Here is a 24,117-nt window from a genome sequence, read left to right on the forward strand (position 1 = left end):
ACATGGGAATGACAGAGTAGGTCACAAGGGTGGGGGAGGGGCACTATATGTGAAAGAAAGCATAGAATCAAATATAGTAAAAATCTTAAAGGAATCAAAATGTACCATCAAATCTCTATGGACAGAAATTCCATGCTTGAATAACAAGAGGATAGCAGTAGAGAAACACTGCCGACCAGCTGATCAGGATGGTGATGGTGACTGAAGTGCTCAGAGAGATTGGTGAGGCTACAAAGACAGAAAACCCAGTAATGCTGGGGGATATCCCCATATTGACTGGGAACATGTCACCTCAGGATGGGATACAAGGATACAATGTTCAGACACCATCAATGACGGCTTCTTGGATCACCTGGTCCTGGAACCCACAAGGGGAGAGGCAATTCTTGATTTAGTCATAAGTGGCGCACGGGATCTGGTCCAGGAGGCGAACATGGCTGAACCACTAGGTAATAGTGACCATAACGTAATTAGATTTAACATTTTTGTAGCGGGGAAAATACCAAAGAAACCCACCACAGTAACATTTTACTTCAAAAAGGGGAATGACACAAAAACAGGAAGCCAGTCAGTGGTGAGCTGGAGCCGGTTCACACCGGTTCGCCCGAACGGGTTGTTAAATTTTGAAGCCGTTTTAGAACCGGTTGTTAACCCGCTTCCCTGCAGGGGGCGCTGAGGCTTTGATGGGCTCCGGCGGGGAAGTGATGTGATTCCCCCTCCGGCCGCCGGGGGCGCTGCTGCGGGAGCCACGTGGGCTGCCCCCGCTGGCCCTGGGGCTGCTGCCGGGTGGGTCCCCGGCTGCTCTGCTGGGCCTGGGCTGCGTCCTGCTGCTCGGGCTGCTCCGAGCCGCTCTCCCCGTGAGCGCCCACCACCCTGCCCGCAGCCAGCCCCCGTCTCCAGCCACCCCCTGCCCTGCCCGCAGCCAGCCCCCGTCTCCAGCCACCCCCGCACCCCCTGCCCGCAGCCAGCCCCCATCTCCAGCCACCCCCTGCCCTGCCCGCAGCCAGCCCCCGTCTCCAGCCACCCCCGCACCCCCTGCCCGCAGCCAGCCCCCATCTCCAGCCACCCCCTGCCCTGCCCGCAGCCAGCCCCCGTCTCCACCCACCCCCGCACCCCCTGCCCACAGCCAGCCCCTGCCGCACCCCTTGCCCTGTATCTAGCCAACCCCTGCCGCACCTCCTGCCTGCAGCCACCCCCTGCCTCCAGCCACCCCCCGTCTCCAGCCACCCCCGCACCCTCTGCCCGCAGCCAGCCCCTGCCCTGCCCACAGCCACCCCTGCACCCCCTGCACGCAGCCAGCCCCTGCCGCACCCCCTGCCCTGCCTCCAGCCACCTCCGCACCTCCCTGCCTGCAGCCAGCCCCTGCTGCACCCCCTGCCTTGCCTCCAGCCACCCCTGCACTCCCTGCCCGTAGCCAGTCCCTGTCTCCAGCCACCCCTGCACCTCCTGCCCGCAGCCAGCCCCTGCCGCACACACCCCCTGCCCTGCCTGCAGCCAACCCCTACCTCCAGTCAACCCCTGCCCTGTCTCCAGCCAGCCCTGCACCCCCTTGCCTCCAGCTAACCCCGCACCCTCCTGTCTCCAGCCAGCTCCACACCCGCTGCCCTGCCCGCAGCCAGCCCTGCACCCCCTGCCTCCAGCTAGCCCTGCCCCACGCCCCTGTCTGCAGCTGGCCCCACGTCCACTGGTGCCCTGCAGTTCCCAGGGCAGTAACCCTGCACACCTGCTTCAATGAGGGGGGCAGGGAACAGCTGGGACCCACACGTGCACACCCTAGGGTGACCAGACAGCAAGTGTGAAAAATCAGGACGGGGTGGGGGGTAATAGGAGCCTATATAAGAAAAAGACCCCAAAATCGGGACTGTCCCTATAAAATCGGGACATCTGGTTACCCTAGCACATCCCCAGGGAGTGGCGGGGACCCACACCTGTGAAACGGAGCTCGTTTCTAGCTCAGGCCCATCTTTTTAAAAAAGAACATTAGGCAGGGTTAACGCACACCCGTATTTTCCCGGACAGGTCAGGCTTTTGGTTCAGAAATCACTGTCCAGGAGGAAAATACGGACATATGGTAACCCTGTTGGTACAAAAAATACATACTGGGGCACATCCCTTACATCAGAACTTTTTATAGGGAACCGTTTGTTAAGATTTTGGCAGCTCATCACTGGTAACACCTATTTTTTAAAAAGCTCCAGGTCAAAAATCCTGGCCATTACAGGCTGTTAAGCCTAACTTCAGTACCAGACAAACTGGTTAAAACTACATGGAAGAAGTCTTATCAGACACATAGATGAACATGACACAGCTTTTGTAAAGAGAAATCAGGCCTGACCAATCTCTTAGAGTTCTATGGGGGTACCTACAAGCTTGTGTACAAAGGTGATCCAGTGGATATAGTGTACCTGGACTTTCAGGAAGCCTTTGACAAAGTCCCTTACCAAAGGCTCTTAAGCAAAGGAAGCTGTCCTGGGATAAGAGGGAAGGTCATCTCATGGATCAGTAACTGGTTAAAAGACAGGAAACAAAGGATAGGAATAAATGGTCATTTTCACAGTGGAAAGCAGTACGGTCCGCCAAGGATTTGTGCTGGGACCCATGCTGTTCAACATATTCATAAAGGATCTGGAAAAAGGAGTTGGGGGAAACAAGTGTCTGGGGGAGGGCAAATGGGAAGGAAGGTGGGGTCAGGGGAGGGGAAATGGGAGGGGAGGGGAGGCAGGATGCTGGGCAAGGGTGGATAGGAGGGCAGGTGGGGTTGTGGGAGGAGAACAGGAGGGGAGGTGGGGCTGGGTGAGGGGAAATGGGAGGCAGGAGCAGCTGGGGAAGGAGGAAATGGACATGAGGGCAGGTGATGGGGAACAGGAAACCTGGAGAGAGCCCAGTGAGACATGCTCCCTTTCCTGCTAAGCTCCGGCTGACCACTCCCCACTGCCCAGGGCTTTGGGACTGGCTGCTCCACACTGCCGGGCACTGGGTAAAGAAAGGGTCTTGTTTTTGAGACATCTTGCATGGGATCTCCACCCTTGGGAATCTTACATTTGCAGTGCAGCTTGTGGGGGCAAGACAGAGCGAGGGGCTGCCAGTCCCTCTGAGCCCTGCATTAGGCACAGGCCAGGCTAGATCAGGAGCCACCTGACTCCCTCAACTCAGGACAGAGGCCAGGAGTTTGCAGGGCATGGGGAGGAGAGAGCCATGCAGCTCGGGTTGCCTGGCAGAGCTGTGCAGCCCGGAGCCCTCTGCGGCTGCCGATGATTCGAGTCTCGACAGGGAAGGGGAAGGGGCTATGGAGAGGGTGCTCAGCTGAGTGCCCTGCTGTACCATACCATACTGGGGGGGCATTTTGGGAGCATCTTCTGGGCCTCAGACACGAACCAGTTCCCATCACGCAGACCAGGGAGGTGACCACCAGCGGCATGTGGGGCACTGGTGCGACTGGTTGCCCTGGTGCCCTTCTCCAGCCTGGGCTGAATGCTACATTCCTACCTGTCCCGGCGACGCTCTCACCTCTGGCAGGGCTCAGCAAGGCAGTGAGAGGGCTGCGCAGTGCTGGGGGGCTGCAGCCTCTCATGAGGAGCAGTGGGGGGCCCAGGCGTATGTGTGACTCTTCAGGGAGCGTCTTCATGCAGATCCCAGCTGCTGCTTCTCACTCTGGTAATTATCTTGGGTTCACGTTTCAGGGACAGGCACGCTATTGTATCTGCCAGAGGGAAGCCAACCCCAGCTAGGTTGGGTTACAAGAGCCCTGGCACACAATGGCCTCCGAAATCCAATAACACCCTCCCCTCCCTGACTTCCTGGGAGGATTTAATACCCAACTCTCTCAGAGCTCAGAGATCTCATTAGTGAAAGAAGCAATTTGTAAGATGCCCTGGGCTTTACCCAGGTAAGGAAAAGTTTAGAAAATCAGCTTTACCACATGTGAATGCATGACTGTGCCCACACGTCAGATCTTAAGTGCCAGCCGGCAGCCATGGGACACGTGTTATGCAGCAGACACAAACTCACGTAGTTAACACAGTCAGCTTCAGTGCAGGAGCTTCCCCCTCAGCAAGGAGGCATGTGCTTCAAACGGACCTGTGCTCAGCAGAGCCAGCTCTTGAACATCCGCTCTATACCACACGGCTCCAGGAGTCCTGCGGTTTGGATGTTGCTTAGGAGTCCTGGTCATACCAAGGAGGATGCTCCATGATAGCGTAAGGGAGATGTCCCCTGGAGGCAGGGGATTGTGTCATTAGACACAGCGATCTTGATCCTGTGCAGGCCATGAGAATATTTGGCGACCAGCATAGTGGGTGTGTTGGAATTATTACTATTTTGCAGGGTATTACTGCAACACTAATTTAACCATAAATCCCAGTGCCAAATGGTATTTATACATTTGCTCTAAACATGCCTAAAAAGCCTAAATAATGAGCAATGTACTACACCCAAGCAGTAACAGAACACTGATAAGCATTTGCTCAAGAGACTTACAAACAGGCTAAACCAGGGGCGCTTCAACCCATACTGGTCCAGCCCCAGAGTGGTCAGGCAGGTATTAGCAATGAACTCCTTCAGAGTTCACTTTTGTATACGCTTTAACAAACAAGTGATGTCATTGCCAGTTACTGACTTCTGTGAAATACCTGTTTTATGACCGCTCACCCTTATTTCCAGTGTTAATCCAGATAAGATTTACAACCTCATTTCTCCCAAGGCCTTTCCTCCCTATCTCTTCCCTCCTTCTTGCTGAACAAGTTTTGCCTTTGCCTCTGGGTTCACATAGGCCCTACTTTTTGAGACAACACTGGTATATGGGGAGGGAAGGGCCATGCTGGCTTATTTTAAGACAGATTCTTTGTGTCTTAAAGCCATCTGCAGTGACCCCTCTCAGAGGCCTTCTTTTTAGAACTTCCCTTTATTTCATTAGTTATTCTTTGAACCAGACGTTCTCCCTACTTCATTCCTTCTGGCCTTATCAATCACTCATGATTTTCAGGCCTTTCCTTCTACTTGCTAGTCAGGGCCTTTCTATATTTCCTTAACCAAACTTAAGCTAACTCTAATTTGGAAACTCTTCAACCTGTCCCGACTTAAGTCAAAGACCAAAGTCAAAAAGGTGCTAACCAAGGAACTTCTATTCGCTGATGATGCTGCACTCATAGTCCACGATGAAGATCTATTACAAGAACTCATGGACCATCTTTCAAGTCCTTGTCAGGCATTTGCTTGCACCATCAGCATTAAGAAAACAGTTGTATTAGGACGGGGGGGTCCACGAGATCCTTCAATCACCTTAAATGCAACCCAGCAAGAAGTAGTCCGAAGTTCAGCTATTTAGGTTCTACAGTGACCACCAGCCTCTCACTGGATGAAGAACTAAATGTTCCCATTGGAAAGGCTGCCACCACCTTTATCAGACTAACTAAAAGAGCATTGTTGGGTACACTGGGAACTACACTAGGTGTCGAGGAAGCCCTCCTGCTCTAGACCCGGATGAACCAAGGACCCTTTGCTTCTTGAACCCTCTGTGATCCTGCATAACTCTGAGGAAGCTAGCACAGAAACAGACAGGTTTGCACACAGCTCGCCAGCCAAGGCCAACTTCGGCCTGGGAAACAGATAGATAAGGCAGAAATGTTTAGCAAAAACTGGTAACAAATAGGACCAAATAAGGCAAGGCTCAGGCAATGCTACTGAGGAAAAACACAACTGGCTGCTTTAGCTGATTGGCTACGGTATTGTACGGGGCAACAGGTAATTGGTTACATAAGCTTGTGTAGTGAAGTAGGAAAAGGTATAAAATGTATACTGGAATCTGCTGCACTGGGGCAGGATTTGAGACAGCTCAGTCTCCCTGCGCCCTATTTGAGCTCCAAATAAATCTCTCTGCTTCTCCACCCCGTTGTGTTTATTGGGTGACGCATACCGGGCAACAAACCCCTGCTGTTGTTTGCCTCTGGCACTGGGTGCCGGCAACAGCATGGAACAACTCAATGCTTACCATCAAGACCAAAATGCTAGTGTGCCAATCCTGCATCCTCAGCACTCTCATGTGTGGTGGGGAAACATGGACAACTTATGCTCATCAGGAGAAAAGGTTGAACAGTTTCCACCTACATTGTTTATGCCACATACTCAACACCAAATGGCAGGATAAAGCCACCAATGCAGAGGTTCTTCAAAGGGCAAATTTACCAAGGGTGACAGCCCTTCTCAAGCAAAGACAACTGCACTGGCTGGGCCATCTGAGTAGTTTGGAAGACCGACACATACCCAAGGACATGCTATATGGGGAGCTATCTAGGGTGACCAGATGTCCTGTTTTTATAGGGACAGTCCCATTTTGGGGACTTTTTCTTATATAGGCGCTTATTACCCCCCGCCCCCTTCCCATTTTTTCACAGTTGCTGTCTGGTCACCCTAGAGCTATCAGAGGGAACAAGAACAACAGGGCATCCCAAGCTTTGCTATAATGACACGTGCAAGCGAAATATGAAGGAATTTGGAATTGATCGTGACCAATGGGAAATCTTGGCAAGTGATCGTAACAAGTGCCGCCATCATCTCCACCAGGGTATCAAAGTCCGTGACAGGAGCTGGCTCCTACAGCTTGAAGAGAAAAGAGCCCACAGGAAGCAAGCAGCTCCCAACCAAGATAGATACGTTTGCAGCAACTGCCAAAGATCATGCAAATCTCAGATTGGCCTATTCGGTCACATGAGACATTGCAAACCATCTACATCCTAGGCTGCAATTCCCTCCGTCTCTTGCAGATGAAAGGATGCCAAAACCCACAGTGTGCAAGGTGATGGGTCTCAAGAGACCCTTGTGGGGAGTGCTAGCAGAAGCCAGTGCCGCAGTTCATAGCAGTGCCAGTGTTGTGGGAGGGCACAAGACAGTGGGCCTAGAACTACCTGGAGAGCACTAGAGAAGAGCATCTGGGAGCTTTCTCCGAAATGCTGTGGGGCAACTGGGTGGGGGAACCCCAGGGCCTCAACGTGGGGGTGGGAAGGCAGTGTAAAGAGGAGGGGTTGAATTTATGAGGCACTGGGGAACTTTTGGAGGGAAGGGACAGGCACCATGGTAAGCAGAGGTGCACCAAGCTGTTGGCACAGACTATAAACAGGCTGTGGGGGATTATTCAAACCAGGAGCTGTGGAAGCCAATGGAGCCCTCAGGGATATGCTAGAGATGGAAGGCAGTGACACAGCAGGCCCTGGGCGTCCGAGGGTAAAGGGTTGAATAAGAGCAGGGACGGGCACAGGGGGAATCACAGAGACCCATTCAGGGAAGTAGCCTGGGGCCAGAAAAAAGAGAAATAAGCCAGAAATAAAAATTATAAGGCCCAGGTGCACCAGAGCTCTGCATGGTGCATGGTGGGGGCATGGACAAAGATGGCTTAAGGCCACCTCCCTCCATCCTGGAAGAAGATGGATTTCAGAGGTCCCCCTTGTAAACCTACAGCAGCCTTGGGGCTATTACAATGGCAGGCATTTCTAGAGAACACCATGCCTCCCGCTCCCCAAGTACGCTCCTGACCCAGCCTTTGTGCCAAGGGCTGGGATAGAGCCAGCTACACTGTCTTTAAGCTACCAGGGGATTCTCCCATGTGAGGGGAATCCTCCTCTACCCACTTATAGCAGCTTTAAGTCTCCTCTCCCCTTACCCCCGCCCCCAGATTGGCACCAAAGGGCTGATGCCAGAATGGCTGGACACCAATGTGAGGAACTTACCAGCAGAGTGAGGTGAGCTGGACCATGTGGTGCTGGGAGAGGAACTGGACATCACAAACTGTACTAACGCGCTCCAGAACCACCCGGCGGAGGTGACTAGGAGCATTCCATCAGTAAATGGTATGTCTGCAAAATCAATATTTTCCACAGGAAAATAGCTCATTAGCAGGGAGGGTAATTACCCATTGGAACAATTTACCCAGGGTCCCGGTGAGTTCTCCACCACTGGCAATTTCTTAAATCAAGATTGGCTGTTTCTCTTTTTTCCTGTGAACTTTTTGTAAATTTTTAAAAAATATATGTACAGAAAAACAGCTCTCTCCTGGAGAAGAATGAGGGGGGATTCGATAGCTGCTTTCAACTACCTGAAAGGGGGTTCCAAAGAGGATGGATCTAGACTGTTCTCAGTGGTAGCAGATGACAGAACGAGGAGTAATGGTCTCAAGTTGCAGTGGGGGAGGTTTAGGTTGGATATTAGGAAAAACTTTTTCACTAGGAGGGTGGTGAAACACTGGAATGCGTTACCTAGGGAGGTGGTGGAATCCCCTTCCTTAGAAGTTTTTAAGGTCAGGCTTGACAAAGCCCTGGCTGCGATGATTTAGTTGGGGATTGGTCCTGCTTTGAGCAGGGGGTTGGACTAGATGACCTCCTGAGGTCCCTTCCAACCCTGATATTCTATGATTCTATGGAAAAAAAACATAAACTATGTACAAACTTCTATTAACCGCTTGCTACCTAACCGCTTGCTACCTAACCTTTGTTATATTTGAAACATTTAATTATATATATCAGGGATTGCCCAACCATGGCTCGCAAGCTGCATGCAGCTCTGTTACACTTGAAGTGTGGCTCACAAAGGCCCCCCCACGCCTCCTCCATTCTCCGCCTACCAGACCGGGGCAGGGGGAGCTCAGGGCTTCTGCCCAAGCAGAAGGAAGATGGCATGTTTACGCTGCTAGATATATTTCCACTCCATCTTCATCTCCACATTGAACCTTCCCTTTAACATTGTAAATGGGAGGAAGGTGTTATTTTCAATAAGTTAACTGATAGTCAAAATCCCTGTCCTAATCCAATCTGGCCAAATGACAGGTTGCCTATGTCTGCTATACAGAGTTTCACGTTTCCCAGTTAGAGGCCTTGGTATATAGAACAGGACTGGAAGTGTGTTAGTGTCACCCTGCACGTAGTAACTGTGACATTACCCAGGGTACAATCTGGACCATTGAACAGCTGTGTCCCCTCAGCTCTCCAACCTGGGATGCCTTTTACACTGCTTTCCCCAGAAATGTGGGTGTGTTACTGCCCAGCTCTTTCCTGGACAACACAAGCTCATATAAAGTCCATCATTTTATTAATTATATGAAAATTATATGAACCAATCTTGTTATCCCAAATGGAGTTTCCCAAATGCTTCAGTCACATTGGTCTAGATAAAACAGTAGAATAAGTTTAACAACTATAGAAGACAGATTTTAAGTGACTACAAGTAATGAGGCACAAAAGTCAGAATTGGTTACAAGAAAATAAAAGTAAAACGCAGTGCTTGGAGCGGGATGGGGCTTTGACTGCAATGCAATGTAGTTGTGAATGACGATGAATTAGGAGTCTGGGGTGCAATGATTCACAGTGTGGATTCATATAAGTAAATGATTGAAGTGTGGCTTGCTGAACCTAACAGTATAGAGGAACAGCATTTGCTAATTCCTAATTGTTCCTGATCATGTGTTTAGCTGAATTATTTCAAATGATGATGCAATGCAGTGACACCAATAAACTTTCTTGATGACATTTAAAACTTTATATTTAAAAATGTTAAAACAATGCACCAGTCACCCATTGCCAGGCAGGCCAGCTGTCACTACAATCCCAACCTTTCCAAAACAAAAATAAAAGTGCATGAACAAGTGCTCAGAAACCCCCTCTTGCTGCATGTCCCCTGTCCCCCCACTCCTTTCTCTTTTCCCTTGTGTCCCTGTTTTCCACATACTTGGCACCAGGAGTGAGGGGTGGAGACATCCACAGGAGATGGGGTCAAGACAGGGGACTTTATGGGGCTATGTTGCCCTGCCCAGCTGCTCATGGGGCCCGATCTCTTGGAATTTTCTCTGCTGTTTCTGGAGTGAGGGTGGTGTCAGCTGGTGGGCATGTGTGCTCGCTCCATGCACTGCCCCAGCGCGGCGCAGGTAGCTGACCCTGCAGACCTTGATTATATTCTCCAGAAAGCCTGCAGACCTGGTTCAGTGGCGAAGGCGCTTGGCCAGGCTTATTGTCAACCAAGCATGAGTCCTAGTGCCCCATACGTGTTTGACAGAACAAGGAGCAATGGTCTCAAGTTGCAGTGGGGGAGGTCTAGGTTGGATATTAGGAAAAACTTTTTCACAAGGAGGGTGGTGAAGCACTGGAATGGGTTACCTAGGGAGGTGGTGGAATCTCCTTCCTTTGAGGTTTTCAAGGTCAGGCTTGACAAAGGCCTGGCTGGGATGATTTAGTTGGGGATCGGTCCTGCTTTGAGCAGGGGGTTGGACTAGATGACCTCCTGAGGTCCCTTCCAACCCTGATATTCTATTCTATGATTCTACAGCTACACTAACACATGTGCCCGTTACAATGGACCAGCTTCATCATCAGCAGGGCTTTCTGCTGCCCCCTAGGCCAGACAGAGATGCTCCCCTATGATTTCTCTTTTCTACGTCAATACAAACAAGTTATGTGTTACCCTCCCGACGTAGCTAGTTACCACCCAACACCTTGCACATGTTGGTTTGAACAAACCATCCCCCTCCATTGTTCTGCCTTCCTGACTTTATCTGATATGGGGTCGGTGTGTCCCTGTACCGTCTTCAGGGAGTGTGTTTACATGAATATCCAGCACCTTGTACTTAGGAGTGCCTGTGTTTTAGCAATGCTAACCATATTTCTGCCAAGTTCATGTACCGGACAGTGCACTTGTGAGCAAGCATCTGCTTTCTGAAAGGGCCTGCCTTTGGTGCATAGCCTGATTCATGTCTGAGATAAGCAACTCCAACAGTTCTCTTTGCTGAGCCCTGTCCTCCTCCCTTTGCCATTATTCCTGTTCCAGAACTGCGCTGCAAGTGCCTGCTCACGCACTGTAACCCAGCTGTGCAGCAAGCCCCAGCCTTTCCTCCGTGCCTTTGCTCTAGTCCTACGTCCCTCGGGTTCTGGTCCTGGACCTGCTTGTTGGCCGTCTCCAGAACTTCAACCATCGGTTCATCACTGAAACGCTTCCACAGCCCACAAAGGTATGTTGGGCTACGCTTGCATTGCACTGAGGTCGAGCTGTGGAAGTCCGGCAGCCAGCAGAGGTTGAGGAACTTGCAATAGGACAAGACACTTTGTTGTCTCAAATAGCTCAGTGGAGGAGCTCAGAAAAATTCCATGTGGAATTTCAAGGACATAAAATGTTACATTTCAAAACTGGACCACAGTATATTGTGAAAGGGATGTCTCAGGCCACAGACATAGCCTGGTAATCGCTGCTAATGCAGGAGTCACACAGGGAGCAGGCAGGGGCTGGGGGCAGCCAGGGGGAGTCGAGTGGGGAGCACAGTGTTACTGTGGCTTTAAGAGAATCACTAGACTCTCTAGGGCAGGAGTGGCCAACCTGTGGCTCTGGAGAAGTGCGGCTCTTCAGAAGCTAATATGCGGCCCCTTGTATAGACACCGACTCCAGGGCTGGAGCTACAGGAGCCAACTTTCCAGTGCGCAGGCTCAGGTTGGCCACCCCTGCTCTAGGGTGTGGGAGCTGCCAGGGGGAGGAGGCTGCTGGTTTTACTTAGATGGACAGATTGACCGGAGCTAAGATGCTCTGTACCTGTATCTATGTTAACTGTGTATGTATCAAATAAAGACTGTTGCGAAGTTACTAGCAGTGAATTATTACTAAGACTAATGGATTATTTGATTATGAAACAACACACGGTCCCAGGAATGGGGGAAGTGATAAAAAGATTTAAAAAGCCAGAAAACCGTGAGGTAAGATTTACGCCGCCGTGAAAAGCAAGTTTGAATGAGATAAGATGGATCAATGAAGAGCTCTCACAACTGCAAAAATATGGAGAAATGCTGCAGAAAATTGGAAAAGGTTTAAACAAGAATTTGATTTATTTTCTGAGGGCAGCAGGATCTACTCATAAGAAAGGGGAACAAAATTTTGCATTTTGCCTGTACTGAAGCAATTTCATTCTATAATTCATTTGAGCTTAATATTAGAGAATGATCTGACTATGAGTTTGTCTTAAAAAAAATCTGAGGAAACTGATCACCAAAAAGAAAAGAAACATTTGAAAGATTTCAGTTTCACTGAAGAAATCAAATGTAGGAAGAGACTTCTGAATCATTTTTAACGATCTAAAGATAAGAAGTCAGACATGTAATTTCCAGAATCTGAGTCAAGGATAAGAGATCAAATTTTGATGGGTATAAAAGATACCAGCATAAGAAAAAGACTGTTAGAAGAGCTAGATCTAAATCTGGAAAAAGCAGTGAGCATTTTCCAAACTGCTGAACTTAATCAACAATGACTGCATACTCTAGAATGAAAACAAACTGATTTGAATATAGTTTTCATAAGGAAAGGCAAAAAACAAGCCTATGGAGAAAAACAGAGTGAAAGTTAAAACGTACGAGTATATGACAGAATGTTCTAGATGTGGAAGGAGGCACCAACCTAGAAAATGTTCATCTTGCTTTCAATGTTTGTTTTTAGCCCAAATGACTAACTTCTGTATTTGCTGTATTACTGAAGTTGTTATGAAAATGAAACAAAAACAGAATCCCTTCAAAGACTGATGAATAATCAGAACAACTTCAAAAATACAGCAACTATAAAAACAACAGAGTTACAAACCAACCGGTCAATCCTCATCTTGGACCAGAAGTGCGCAACTGGGCGAAAGAAAGAAAGAAAGAAAGAAAGAAAGAAAGAAAGAAAGAAAGAAAGAAAGAAAGAAAGAAAGAAAGAAAGAAAGAAAGAAAGAAATCAAACACAGTCCAGTGCTGTGTTATAATGTAAACTACTAAAAAAAGGGAAAGTTTAAAAAAAAAAAAGATTTGACAAGCTAAGGAAGCTGTTTCTGTGCTTGTTTCATTTAAATTACGATGGTTAAAAGAGGCAGTTTTCTTCTGCATAGTAAAGTTTCAAAGCTGTATTAAATCAATGTGTAGTTGTAAAATTTTGAAAGAACCATGCTGTTTTGTTCAGAGTTACAACCAACCTCCATTCCCGAGGCGTACGGGACGCTGAGGTTCTACTATACTGCAATGAATGATCATTAAGACTAGTGATTTACTTGAATACAAAACCAAAAAACAGGGAGCAGGTGGGGGCTGGGCTGGGGGGGGAGACGAGGGAGGAGCAGGTGGAGGCTGGCCTGTGAGGGGGGGCAGTTGAGGGGGGAATAGGCAGGGGCTGGGCTGGGCTGGGCTGGGGCAAAGTTGAGGAGGGAGCAGATGGGGGCTGGCCTGGGGCGGGGGAGTTGAGGCGGGAGCGGGTGAGGGCTGGGCACGATGCGGCAGTCTCGGTGTCAGAGCGACAGGAACCCCTACTTCCAGACAGAGATGCCAGCTGAGGGCTGGGCAGGGACTGGTCAGGTCACATTCCAGGGCCTAGGGACTCGGAGCTAAAGTGAAAGTGAACATGAGACATGGGGCGCAAGCTGCTCAGGCTGAGGTGAGGCTGCCAGCTCCCCACAGCAGGGCTGGGTTGGCTGATGGCAAAGAGCTCCCCATCGCTCTGGCTTGCAGCCCAAGGAGGGGGGCCCAGCCTGGGGAAGGGGAAGCAAGAACATCCCTGGACACCAGAGAGGCTTCCTGCAGAGCTCTTGACTGGATGGGAGGGAGCCAGGTGGGTGTATCCCAGCAAAGCCCCTCAGGGCCAAAGGGGCAGAGGGGAGGGTGCAGTGGCTGGGCAACAGGAGAACCTCAATCCAGGGCAACAACTGCAATATCTCATTGCCAGTAACTAAAAAGAGCCGCTGGGCTCATGACCCCAATGACCCCTCCAGCACACAGACCCAGCCTGAGCCATTGCTCGAGTAGGGAGGGCCTGGTGGCTCTGCACAGCCTGAGGTATCCAGCCTTGTTTCTTTCCCTACTGCATACCCCAGCCCTCAGCACTGGTATGGGGTGAGCTTGGTTTAATCATTGCCAAGAAAGCTGGCAGGCAGAACTGTGCTCAGCACTTCCAGCTCCAAGGTGCAGCCTCCCAGGCAAAGTTTAAACAAACAGTGAGCGAAGGACACCTCGTGCAACATCACAGTGCTGACTGGCCTCCACAGGGCTCCTAGCTCCTGCCCGCACAGAACAGCTGGGATAGGGCAAGCCAGACAAACACTGTGCCACAAATGCAGAGGCCACCTCTAGAGGGCAGAGTTGAGTCCATGTGGCCCATTCAGTTCTTGGCCACTGCTGAGGATGCCAGTTCTGGGGCAATCAGCGTCACTTGTGCAAAGCTTTTTATGGTGTCGGCAGCAGCCCCTAGGAGCTGGACCAACCCCAGAGCAAACCCTTTCCCACAGGCCCCCAAACAAACAGCAGTTAGTCACATGGCCAGGCTGGAACTGGTGCCCTAGAGGGGAAAGGCCCCATATCCCATTTCCTAACCCTCAGCAGCCAGCCAATTCCCCTGCCCCAGGCATGGATCTGAGCCAGTGCCCTGGAAGGGGAAGGCTTCGTGTTCCATTCTCTCGCCCAGTGGTCACCAGCCTGTCACTCGCCACTGACTGGTTGATCCTGGGGACTCTCCCAGTCGATCGTGATCTCCGGCCATGGCGGCGCAGTAGGGCTCCCTGCTTGCTGTGGCCGCACACCACTCTGGGAAGTGGCCAGCGCAGCATGCCCCTGGGGGTGGGGGGGGGCAGTGGTCTCCTTGTGCTGCTCCTGCCTGCAAGCACCACCCCCGCAGCTCCCATTGGCTGGGAACAGGGAGCTCTGGCCAATGGGAGCTGCGGGGGCTATGCTTGCAGAGAGAGGCAGCACGCAGAGATCCCTGTCCGCCCGCCGGGGACCAGGGGCGCGTTGGCTCCTTCCAGGAGCAGCGCTGCGACGTGGTGCACTACTGGCTGGCAGGGTGGTGGGGTGGCCCGGCTCGGGACGGGGAGGAGGTGCCGATGTGCCTGAATAGGGCCAGGGCAGGCAGGCAGCCTGTCTTAATCCCGCTGAGCCGTCGACCGGGAGCTGCTGGAGGTAAGTGCCTCCAGCGGGAGCCCTGACCCAGAGCCAGCACCCCATACTCCCTCCTGCACCCTGAACTCCCTCCTGTACCCCAACACTCTTCTCCAGCCCGGAGCCCCCTCCTGCACCCAAACTCCCTCACAGTTTCCGCACCCTGCACCCCCTCCTGCACGCCAACCCCCTGCCCCAGGCTCAGCCCAGAGCCCCTCCCGAACCCCTCAGCCCCAGCCCAGAGCCTGCACTGCTTCCTGCACCCCAACCTGGTGAAAGTGCAGGAGGGTCAGGGAGAGTGGGCGATGGAGCGGCGGGAGGGAATGAAGTGAGTGAGGCCGGGCCTTAGGGAAGGGGCGGGGTAGGTCCTGGGTTGCCCTTAAATTCAAAAAGTGATCTTGGGTGTAAAAGGGTTGGAGACAGTGCTCTTGCCTCTGGGAGCCAGCCAATCCTCCCCATCCCGTGGCTAGATTGAAACCGGTAACCCCTATTCCATCCGCAGACATGGAGCGTCCCCTCCCGCTCCCCAGCTGAGCTCCAAACAGACCTGTGGCCTAGGTGACAAAGCAGGGGAGGGGATAGGGGAGCAGAGGAGGTCAAAGAAATAACACAAGTGCTAGATGCAGGTGGAATTACTTTATTCACAGCAACAGGGGCACCGGGAAATGCCAGATTTCTCAGCAGGGCCCAGGCATTGTTCAGCAGCCACCTGAGCCAACTACAGTGAAATCCGGAATCACCTGCTCCACACGGGCTGGGATGATTGGGGTCCGAGAGCACAGGCGGAGCCAGGGCCCCACTCCCAGCACAGGCGCTCTGTGTAGCAGCAGCACCGCGGACAGCCCAAAGCTTTAGCACAGTTTAGGTGCAATCAATCCAGGTCTGGGTTTTAACCATGTCCAGGGTGAGCCCTGCTGGGAACTGGTTCCTCCCACAGTCGTGTTATAGACAGGACCTCTGCCGCCCACGTGCAGCTGTGCCCCAGCAAGGGCAGTCCTGTAGCCATACAGAGCTGGGAGGAGCAGCAGCATCCAGTCCTGGCAACACGGCTGCATGGCACCCTGGCAGGCAAGCCACAGGCCTCATCCTGAGAGCCCTGGGGTTCTATGGGAGGCATGCGCTGCAGATCCCCTCAGAGATGGGGGCTGGACACCCCATGCAACGCTCTTTACGCTGCAGCTTGTGATCCAGGGACTGGCGACGGTGGATGGAGCGCTCACGCTCGCCTGGCAAGGGACAAACTGGTCTTTGGAAGCACTAGTTGGAGTACAACTGGACTATTGCTCTAGATCACCTGGAGGGGGGGAGTAACGAAGCTGAGGGACAAGAGGCACAGATGGGCTCCTGGGTCACTCCTTGCGGGCGATCCTGGCTCAATGCACTTGGGTGAAGGCCACAACGAGCTGGAGCTCTGCAGCATGGCTCTTTGGTCCCACAGCATGGAACCCCATCCCCCTGGACTGTACGCCCAGCATCCCAGTGACATCCCGTTCCATGGATCTTACACTGCCCCCCTGCTGCAGAGTTCTGGGCTGGAAACACTCCAGGACATTGGCGGGGGGGGGGGGGGGGGGGAGTTCTGGCAGCTGGGCAGGAGACAGTGGGAGCTTTTGGTACCTGAGGATAGATATCTGGGAGGCAGCTAGGGTTAGGAGCAAGTAAAAATTAGCTGGGTGTTTCTGCCACGGTATGCATCCGATGAAGTGAGCTGTAGCTCACGAAAGCTTATGCACAAATAAATTGGTTCGTCTCTAAGGTGCCACAAGTCCTCCTTTTCTTTTTGCGAATACAGACTAACACGGCTGTTACTCTGAAACCAGTTGAAACACTGACATCATTGGGTTTGAGTCAACACAGCAAGAGGGTGGGAAGGCTGTTCACAACTCTCAGAACTGTTGTTTCAGGCTGTCTTACAGTGAGCCCTCACTGAGTCCCACGGGGAAGGTTTCCTTTATAATCATAAAGGTAGGGTTGGAAGGGTTAGACTTTTATCAGTAAATATCCATGAACATCGATTTCACCATACACACCGAAACGGACCAAAAATATTTCCATTGATAATACTCAAAATTTACAGTTAGCCTTATATCAAAGCAGCATTTTTCTTACATTGCCTACTTACTTTGTACACTTTGACAATTTGTGTTTTATGGTTATAAACCTTTAACTTTTTGAATCTCCTCGTCTACTGTCATTAAATAATTATTGTCTGACCCTCCAATAACTTCCCCTACTGTGAAATTTAAATCAATAAAACTAAAAATGTTCTTTAAAATAACCCTTGATACGATCTGTACAGATTACAAACAAATAAAAGCTGAATTCCAGCCTACAGAACGGTTAGAATCTTCCGAGCCGGGCAAGCTGAGATTCTGCACATAGGGCACTGGGCATGGTCCCTGCCCCCTCCTACAGCACTGCTCAGAGTCAGGGCACTTGCTCCAGAGACAGTGGCAGGGGCTGCTCTCGAGAAGTGATGCAGCAGGTCTAGCAATGGGGCAAGTGCTAGCACAGGGCTCGGGGAGTTTTACCACTGTGCCCCAAACCCCTGCACAGTGATAAAAGCCCCACAGTGCAGCTGCTGTAACAGAAACAGCCCTTTTCTAGAGCAGAAACTCACCTGTGAGGCAGGTGGGAGCAGGCAGCTGCAGCCGCTAGGACCAGCGCTGCATGGGGCTGTTTGTGAAGGACAACAGTGGGTCTGGTTCAGGTTTCACATGCAAATCACTTGGCCTTGCACAGAGCACGCACCACATCTGGCAGGAAAGCCAAGTCTGGGGTGACACTGACAAGCTGTAGAGGGACTGAGCAGCAATCAGCCAGCTGCAGTGCATGGCAAGAGCCACCCAGTGTAAAGGGCAGAGGGGTGCTGCCTCATTCCCTTTACTCATTACCCAACCAGCTGGTGCCCCTCTGCCCGTGCAGAGGACAGCACCGCTACTCCCCGTGGCCCTGCCCCCCACATCAGGGCTGGGGCTTATGCTTTAGGAATTCTCCCAAGGGAACAGACCCAATGACTTCATTACACCCTAGTCCTGGTCATCTGGCAACCCCAGTGGCTTCGAGCCTGGCAGGTCCTGCACGCCCCTTGTCCCACTCCCTCCCCTCCCCATTTCATTCTGCACCCTCCTCTGCAGCCTGCACTAGTCCCACAGCAGTACCGGCTCTAACATCAAAAGCCCTGCACTGGCCAGGCCTCACTGCTCACGTAGAGCAGGGCTGGCCAGCTGCCCCCTCTCCAGACCAAGTTGGGGTCACAAGTGCACAGCCCCTGCCTGTGCGGCAGCAGGCCACCAACCCCTGGAAAGCGGCTCCTGCCAGCCGTGCTTGTCCCCAGCACAGAGGGGTGTGAGGTGTCAGAACAGTCTCCTACCACTATGAGTTCAGACTGAGAGGCCAGTGTGTCCAGCCATGGCACATCCCCAGAGCAGAGCCCAGCACATTCTCCAAGCTGCTTTTTTGTTTGTCCTGGGTGTGTTTCCTTCCTTTGTCAGGAGGGTGAGCAGCCAAGGACTGGCAGAATCCTCATTCCAGCCTGCTTAGCAAACAGAGTTTGTACCTCTCAACCACGTTGGTCAGGGGTGTGAGCGTTACCTACCCAGTTCCACCAGCCCAAGTCCTAGTGTGGACACAGCTAGAGTAGGATCCAGGCGCTTCGTACAGTAGAGCTCATTCCCTTTCCCCTACCGGAATGCTAGACCAGTATGAACACCTTTCCCCCAGTCTAACTGCAGCCACACTAGAGAATTGTACCATGACTGTCATGTGTAGACAAGGCCTTGGTTTGCAAGGCCATTTCCCCACAGAATCAAGAGGCACACAGCCTTCACAGCTAGGCAAGACTGTTCCCAGCATGCCCCAGCCACAAGGAGGAGCAGTGGGAATCCACAAGCACCCCTAAAACACTGCTCAGCCCCCCACAAGCTCAGGTTCTTGCTTCTCCAATGGGTGAAACCCTGGCATGTCTTTGTCTGAGCGGGGGTCAGCACGGCTGCATGGCCTCTTGCATCAGGGCTGTTCCCCAGCACAGACAGTCAGCGGGAGCAAGCGGTCGTGTTTCCACCACAGGGCACTGCACAAGGCACTCCAGGCTTCATCAGCATGTCTTGAAACTCCCCCAGGGCCTGGCCACGATGCTGGTAGCACATCACTGCTACATGCCCATCACCGAGGTACCTGATCTCACTTTCCATAGGATAAACAAGGTCTAGAAAGCCGCCCTGCGACCAGGGCAAATATAGTCACACCTCACCCCATACCTCAGCATCCCTGAGAAAGCCAAAGACCACTGAGAGTCTCAGGAGACTGCAAGGCTGCTGTTGGCTCCGGTTGCCCCCATAGGCATCCCACAGTTCCTGCTAGGATGGGCACCATAGCTCTGGGGCTGCCCATCCCAGACCCCTTGCTGCAGTTCTACCAGCAGGATCCCACCTCCTTAAGGAGGCTGGCTCAGGGTGACATCTCAGCAGGGTGCCAGTCTGGACGTGGCAAGGGGTCAGGGCTTGTGGCGTTAGGAGACGACACAGCAGCATTTCCGGCAGCAGGGGCAGTACTTACAGCAGCCACGGTCCGTGCCCACCCCAGGACTCTTCTGGTGCTTGTCTAGTTCGATGGTGTACAGCGGGGCTGAGGAAGCCCCGTTCAGCAGCTTCAGGCTGGCATAAGGGTTATATGGCTGGGCCCAGGACTCCTGCGTCATGACTTTTGAACCATCCGAACTATCCAGTGGCACCGATTTACTGGCACCATTCAGCTGCTCTACGGCTGGGTAGGTGGGCACGGCCCCAGGATTAACAATGACAGTGGGCGAGGGCAGCTCCTCCCCCAGGTAGCGCTTAATGAAGCTGTTCTTGAGCTGACCTCGTGGAATATTCACGCTGGCATAGGGGTTCTCAACCGTGATGCCACGCTCCATGTTCCCCCCACGCAAGGCAAGCTGTCACAGGCCCTCTCTTGCTGCAGCGCCTCCAGCCACCTGGCAAACTATGGCAGAGGGAGCAAAGTCTGTGCTAGCAGCAAATCTGTACCACGCCCATCCACAGGGCAAGCAGACCCAGGCCAACGGGCTCAGCCCCAGCTCAGTTCTGTGGGCAGCCGCAGATCTTCCCAGCTCCTAGAAGAGAGAGGCTCCATTAACCCAGGAAGGGGGTGGGCAGGTCACTGGGCAGGTCTGGGCAGCTCCAAAGGAACCATGGCAGCAGTGACAGAAGCTCTTCACAGGGGTGTCCAGCTCCTAGGGGCCAGATGTGCATAGCACGGGCCAGGCTGCTCAGCTGAGCCCACAGGGCAGGTAAGAATCATAGAATATCAGGGTTGGAAGGGACCTCAGGAGGTCATCTAGTCCAACCCCCTGCTCAAAGCAGGACCAATCCCCAACTAAATCATCCCAGCCAGGGCTTTGTCAAGCGAGAGACTGAGCCCTTCGCCCCAAACTCCAGCCAAACCCAGCCCCAGCAGCAAACAGTGGGCACGGAGAATGTGCCAGGAGCTTTGAAATCACTGCCCTGGGCCCAGTCTGCAGGTGCTGGGGGGTGGAGAGGGTCCCTGGGAACAGCCAAGGGCTCCACTGGCAGGTGCCGGGTTCTGAGGGAGGGGAGGAGAGAAGGGGGCCAAGTGCCGGATGGGGGGGGTGAGAGAAGGGGACTAGATGTCAGGTACAGAAGCGGAGAGAGAAGGGAGGCAGGTAAAGGGACATGCAGGGGGAATAGAAGGGGGCCAGGTTCCAGGGGAGGACAGAAGAGAAGGGGGCCAAGTACTGGATGTGGGGGAGGGGGGTGATAGTGGGGGCCAGGTGTTGGGTGCGTGGGGGGGTTAGAAAAGAGGGGCTGGGTGGGGGAGAGAAGGGGCCCAGGTGCTGGCTGGGGGGGGGGGGCGGTAAGAAGGGAGCCAGGTGCCAGGCGGGCGGGGGTGGGGGGAGAGAGAAGGGGGCCAGGTGCAGAGCGGGAAGAGAGAAGGGGGCTAGGTGCCGGCCTGTGGGGGGGGGGGGGAAGAAGGGGGCCAGTGCCTGCCGGTAGGCCAGGAAAACAGGCAGAGAGAGAAGGGGGCCAGGTGCCAGTCACGAGGGGGGGGGCGGAGAAGAGAGAGAAGGGGGCCAGGTGCCTGCCAGCCAGCTGGAAAACAAGGCAGAGAGAGAAGGGGGCCAGGTGCCGGTCGCGGGGGGTGGGGGGGAGAGAAGGAGGCCAGGTGCCGGTCGCGGGGGGTGGGGGGGAGAGAAGGGGGCCAGGTGCCGGTCGCGGGGGGTGGGGGGGAGAGAAGGGGGCCAGGTGCCGGTCGCGGGGGGTGGGGGGGAGAGAAGGGGGCCAGGTGCCGGTCGCGGGGGGGGAGAAGGGGGCCAGGTGCCGGTCGCGGGGGGGGAGAAGGGGGCCAGGTGCCGGTCGCGGGGGGGGAGGAGAGAAGGGGGCCAGACTGCGGGGGGGGGGAGGAGAGAAGGGGGCCAGGTGCCGGTCGCGGGGGGGGAGAAGGGGGCCAGACTGCGGGGGGGGGAGGAGAGAAGGGGGCAGGTGCCGGTCGCGGGGGGGGGAGGAGAGAAGGGGGTCAGGTGCCGGTCGCGGGGGGTGGGGGGGAGAGAAGGGGGCCAGGTGCCGGTCGCGGGGGGTGGGGGGGAGAGAAGGGGGCCAGGTGCCGGTCGCGGGGGGTGGGGGGGAGAGAAGGGGGCCAGGTGCCGGTCGCGGGGGGTGGGGGGGAGAGAAGGGGGCCAGGTGCCGGTCGCGGGGGGGGAGAAGGGGGCCAGGTGCCGGTCGCGGGGGGGGAGAAGGGGGCCAGGTGCCGGTCGCGGGGGGGGAGGAGAGAAGGGGGCCAGACTGCGGGGGGGGGGAGGAGAGAAGGGGGCCAGGTGCCGGTCGCGGGGGGGGAGAAGGGGGCCAGACTGCGGGGGGGGAGGAGAGAAGGGGGCCAGGTGCCGGTCGCGGGGGGTGGGGGGGAGAGAAGGGGGCCAGGTGCCGGTCGCGGGGGGTGGGGGGGGAGAGAAGGGGGCCAGGTGCCGGTCGCGGGGGGTGGGGGGGAGGAGAGAAGGGGGCCAGGTGCCGGTCGCGGGGGGGGAAGGGGGCCAGACTGCGGGGGGGGGGAGAGAAGGGGGCCAGGTGCCGGTCGCGGGGGGGGGAGGAGAGAAGGGGGCCAGACTGCGGGGGGGGAGGAGAGAAGGGGGCAGGTGCCGGTCGCGGGGGGGGGAGGAGAGAAGGGGGCCAGGTGCCGGTCGCGGGGGGGGGAAGGGGGCCAGACTGCGGGGGGGGGAGGAGAGAAGGGGGCCAGGTGCCGGTCGCGGGGGGGGGAAGGGGGCCAGACTGCGGGGGGGGGAGGAGAGAAGGGGGCCAGGTGCCGGTCGCGGGGGGGGAGAAGGGGGCCAGACTGCGGGGGGGGGGAGGAGAGAAGGGGGCCAGGTGCCGGTCGCGGGGGGGGGAAGGGGACCAGGTGCGGGGGGGGGAGGAGAGAAGGGGGCCAGGTGCCGGTCGCGGGGGGGGGAAGGGGACCAGGTGCGGGGGGGGGAGGAGAGAAGGGGGCCAGGTGCCGGTCGCGGGGGGGCCAGACTGCGGGGGGGGGGAGGAGAGAAGGGGGCCAGGTGCCGGTCGCGGGGGGGGGAAGGGGACCAGGTGCGGGGGGACCCAAGCAGGCCCGGGTGTGGGTTCCCCTCGGGGCCACTCACCGCCCCTCGGGGCCGCCCCCTCCGCCGGACGCTCCTGCCGGCGGCGGCTGCTGCGGGCTCCGAGCCCCGCGATCTGTGCCCGGAACCGCCGCCGCTTCCTCCTGCTGCCCTGCAGCCGCACCCCAGGCGGGGCAGGGCTCGGCCAAGGACAGGGCGGCTGCCCCGGGCCGGCCCAGCCTCCCGAACACCCTCCCCCTGCCTCCTGCAGCCCCGTGCCTCGACACCCCTTCCCTTGGCCCCGCCCCTCACCCCATCAACCCCCTGCCCCATAGCCCCTCTAGCGACACCCCAGCCGAGCCCCCCACACCCCCAAGCCCAACTTCTGCCCCCAGCCCAGCTCCGGACACCTCCTGGCCTCGCTCCCAACCTCCCGGCCCAGCAGCCTCCTCTCCCACCTCCTGACCCCCAGGCCTGCGCCCAGACCCCCCCTCCAGCCCAGGCTATGGCGCCCCCGCGCTCCCCCCGCCCCTCCCCACTTTCTGAGGATGTACAAAGAAGTCCAGAGTCGATGGCTGTTGACATTCGTCCAGAAAGGGGTCCTCTGGGCTGTGCGTCAGCCCTTTGCTTGTCCCTACTGATCTCAGCCCCGCCATGGCCTGTTGGCGCCAAGCGTGGCGGAGAAGTGGCCAAGAACTGGCGCAATGGCTAGTTGTGGAAGGGGTGTTTTTAGAAGTAATGGCCATGTCCCTGTTCTCGTCCAGAACCCAGCCTTCCTCCTGCAGCAGAGGATGAAGAACCCTCCTGTATGGCTACATGCCAAGAATTGCCCTTTTTCAACATGGCCGCCATTGCTGGTATTCTCAATGGAACTGGTGCCACAGGTTGCCCTTAATAAAGATGGTTACTGCCAGCCTTCCCCTCCCTCCCCCTCTGTGCTTCCTGAGGGAGCTGGTGGCCATTTTGAAGAAGGTCCTTTTTCGTGGCATTCTCTGCAGAAGAACATGCCCCCAGCCTTCGTCCTGTTTTCAAAATCTACTTGTTGCACCACATCCACTGCACAGGGACTGCAGGAGGTCTGGAGACACTGCAGGATAGGGAAGGGGGAAAGAGGTGGGTGGGTGCCCATACAGGGACCGTGCAGATGGGGAGGGGGAGCAGTGATGTGCACTCCTGCTGCTCTGGTGCAAAGCAGCTTTAAGCACCTCACAACTGGCCAGTGCTCTCTGTGCTACTCTACGGTGGAGTCTCCTGTCACAGATCGTGTCCTATTTTCCTATTTTGATTTAATTTAAATTGGTAAAAAATGGGTTTAGCCCTTGTCTACAAACAAAAGTTGTACCCCTTTAACTCTACGCACAGAAAGAACAGGAGGACTTGTGGCACCTTAGAGACTAACATATTTATTTGAGCATAAGCTTTCGTGAGCTACAGCTCACTTCATCGGATGCATTATGCTCAAATAAATTGGTTAGTCTCTAAGGTGCCACAAGTACTCCTTTTCTTTTGGCAAATACAGACTAACACGGCTGCTACTCTGAAATCTACCCACAGAGTTAAGCTGGTACAACCCCTGCAGTGTGGATGCAGTTATACTGGTATAGCGGTTTCTGGTTATTCCTGTGTGGAAAGCGGAAT

At 54.7% G+C, this 24,117-nt stretch overlaps 1 protein-coding gene across 1 annotated transcript; it reads right to left on the reverse strand.

Annotated features, from left to right (window-relative positions):
- Positions 1-15,530: 15,530 nt before the first annotated feature.
- On the reverse strand, positions 15,531-22,735 carry CYSRT1 (cysteine rich tail 1). Its single transcript, XM_073314477.2, has 2 exons — positions 22,543-22,735; positions 15,531-20,016 (listed from the first exon to the last, which is right to left on the reverse strand). The coding sequence occupies exon 2, from the start codon at positions 19,816-19,818 to the stop codon at positions 19,414-19,416; it is 405 nt and encodes a 134-aa protein (XP_073170578.1). The 5' UTR covers positions 19,819-20,016; positions 22,543-22,735; the 3' UTR covers positions 15,531-19,413.
- Positions 22,736-24,117: the final 1,382 nt, after the last annotated feature.

This window comes from Lepidochelys kempii, chromosome 16 (assembly GCF_965140285.1).
Source record: "Lepidochelys kempii isolate rLepKem1 chromosome 16, rLepKem1.hap1, whole genome shotgun sequence".
Taxonomy (NCBI): Eukaryota; Metazoa; Chordata; order Testudines; family Cheloniidae; genus Lepidochelys; species Lepidochelys kempii.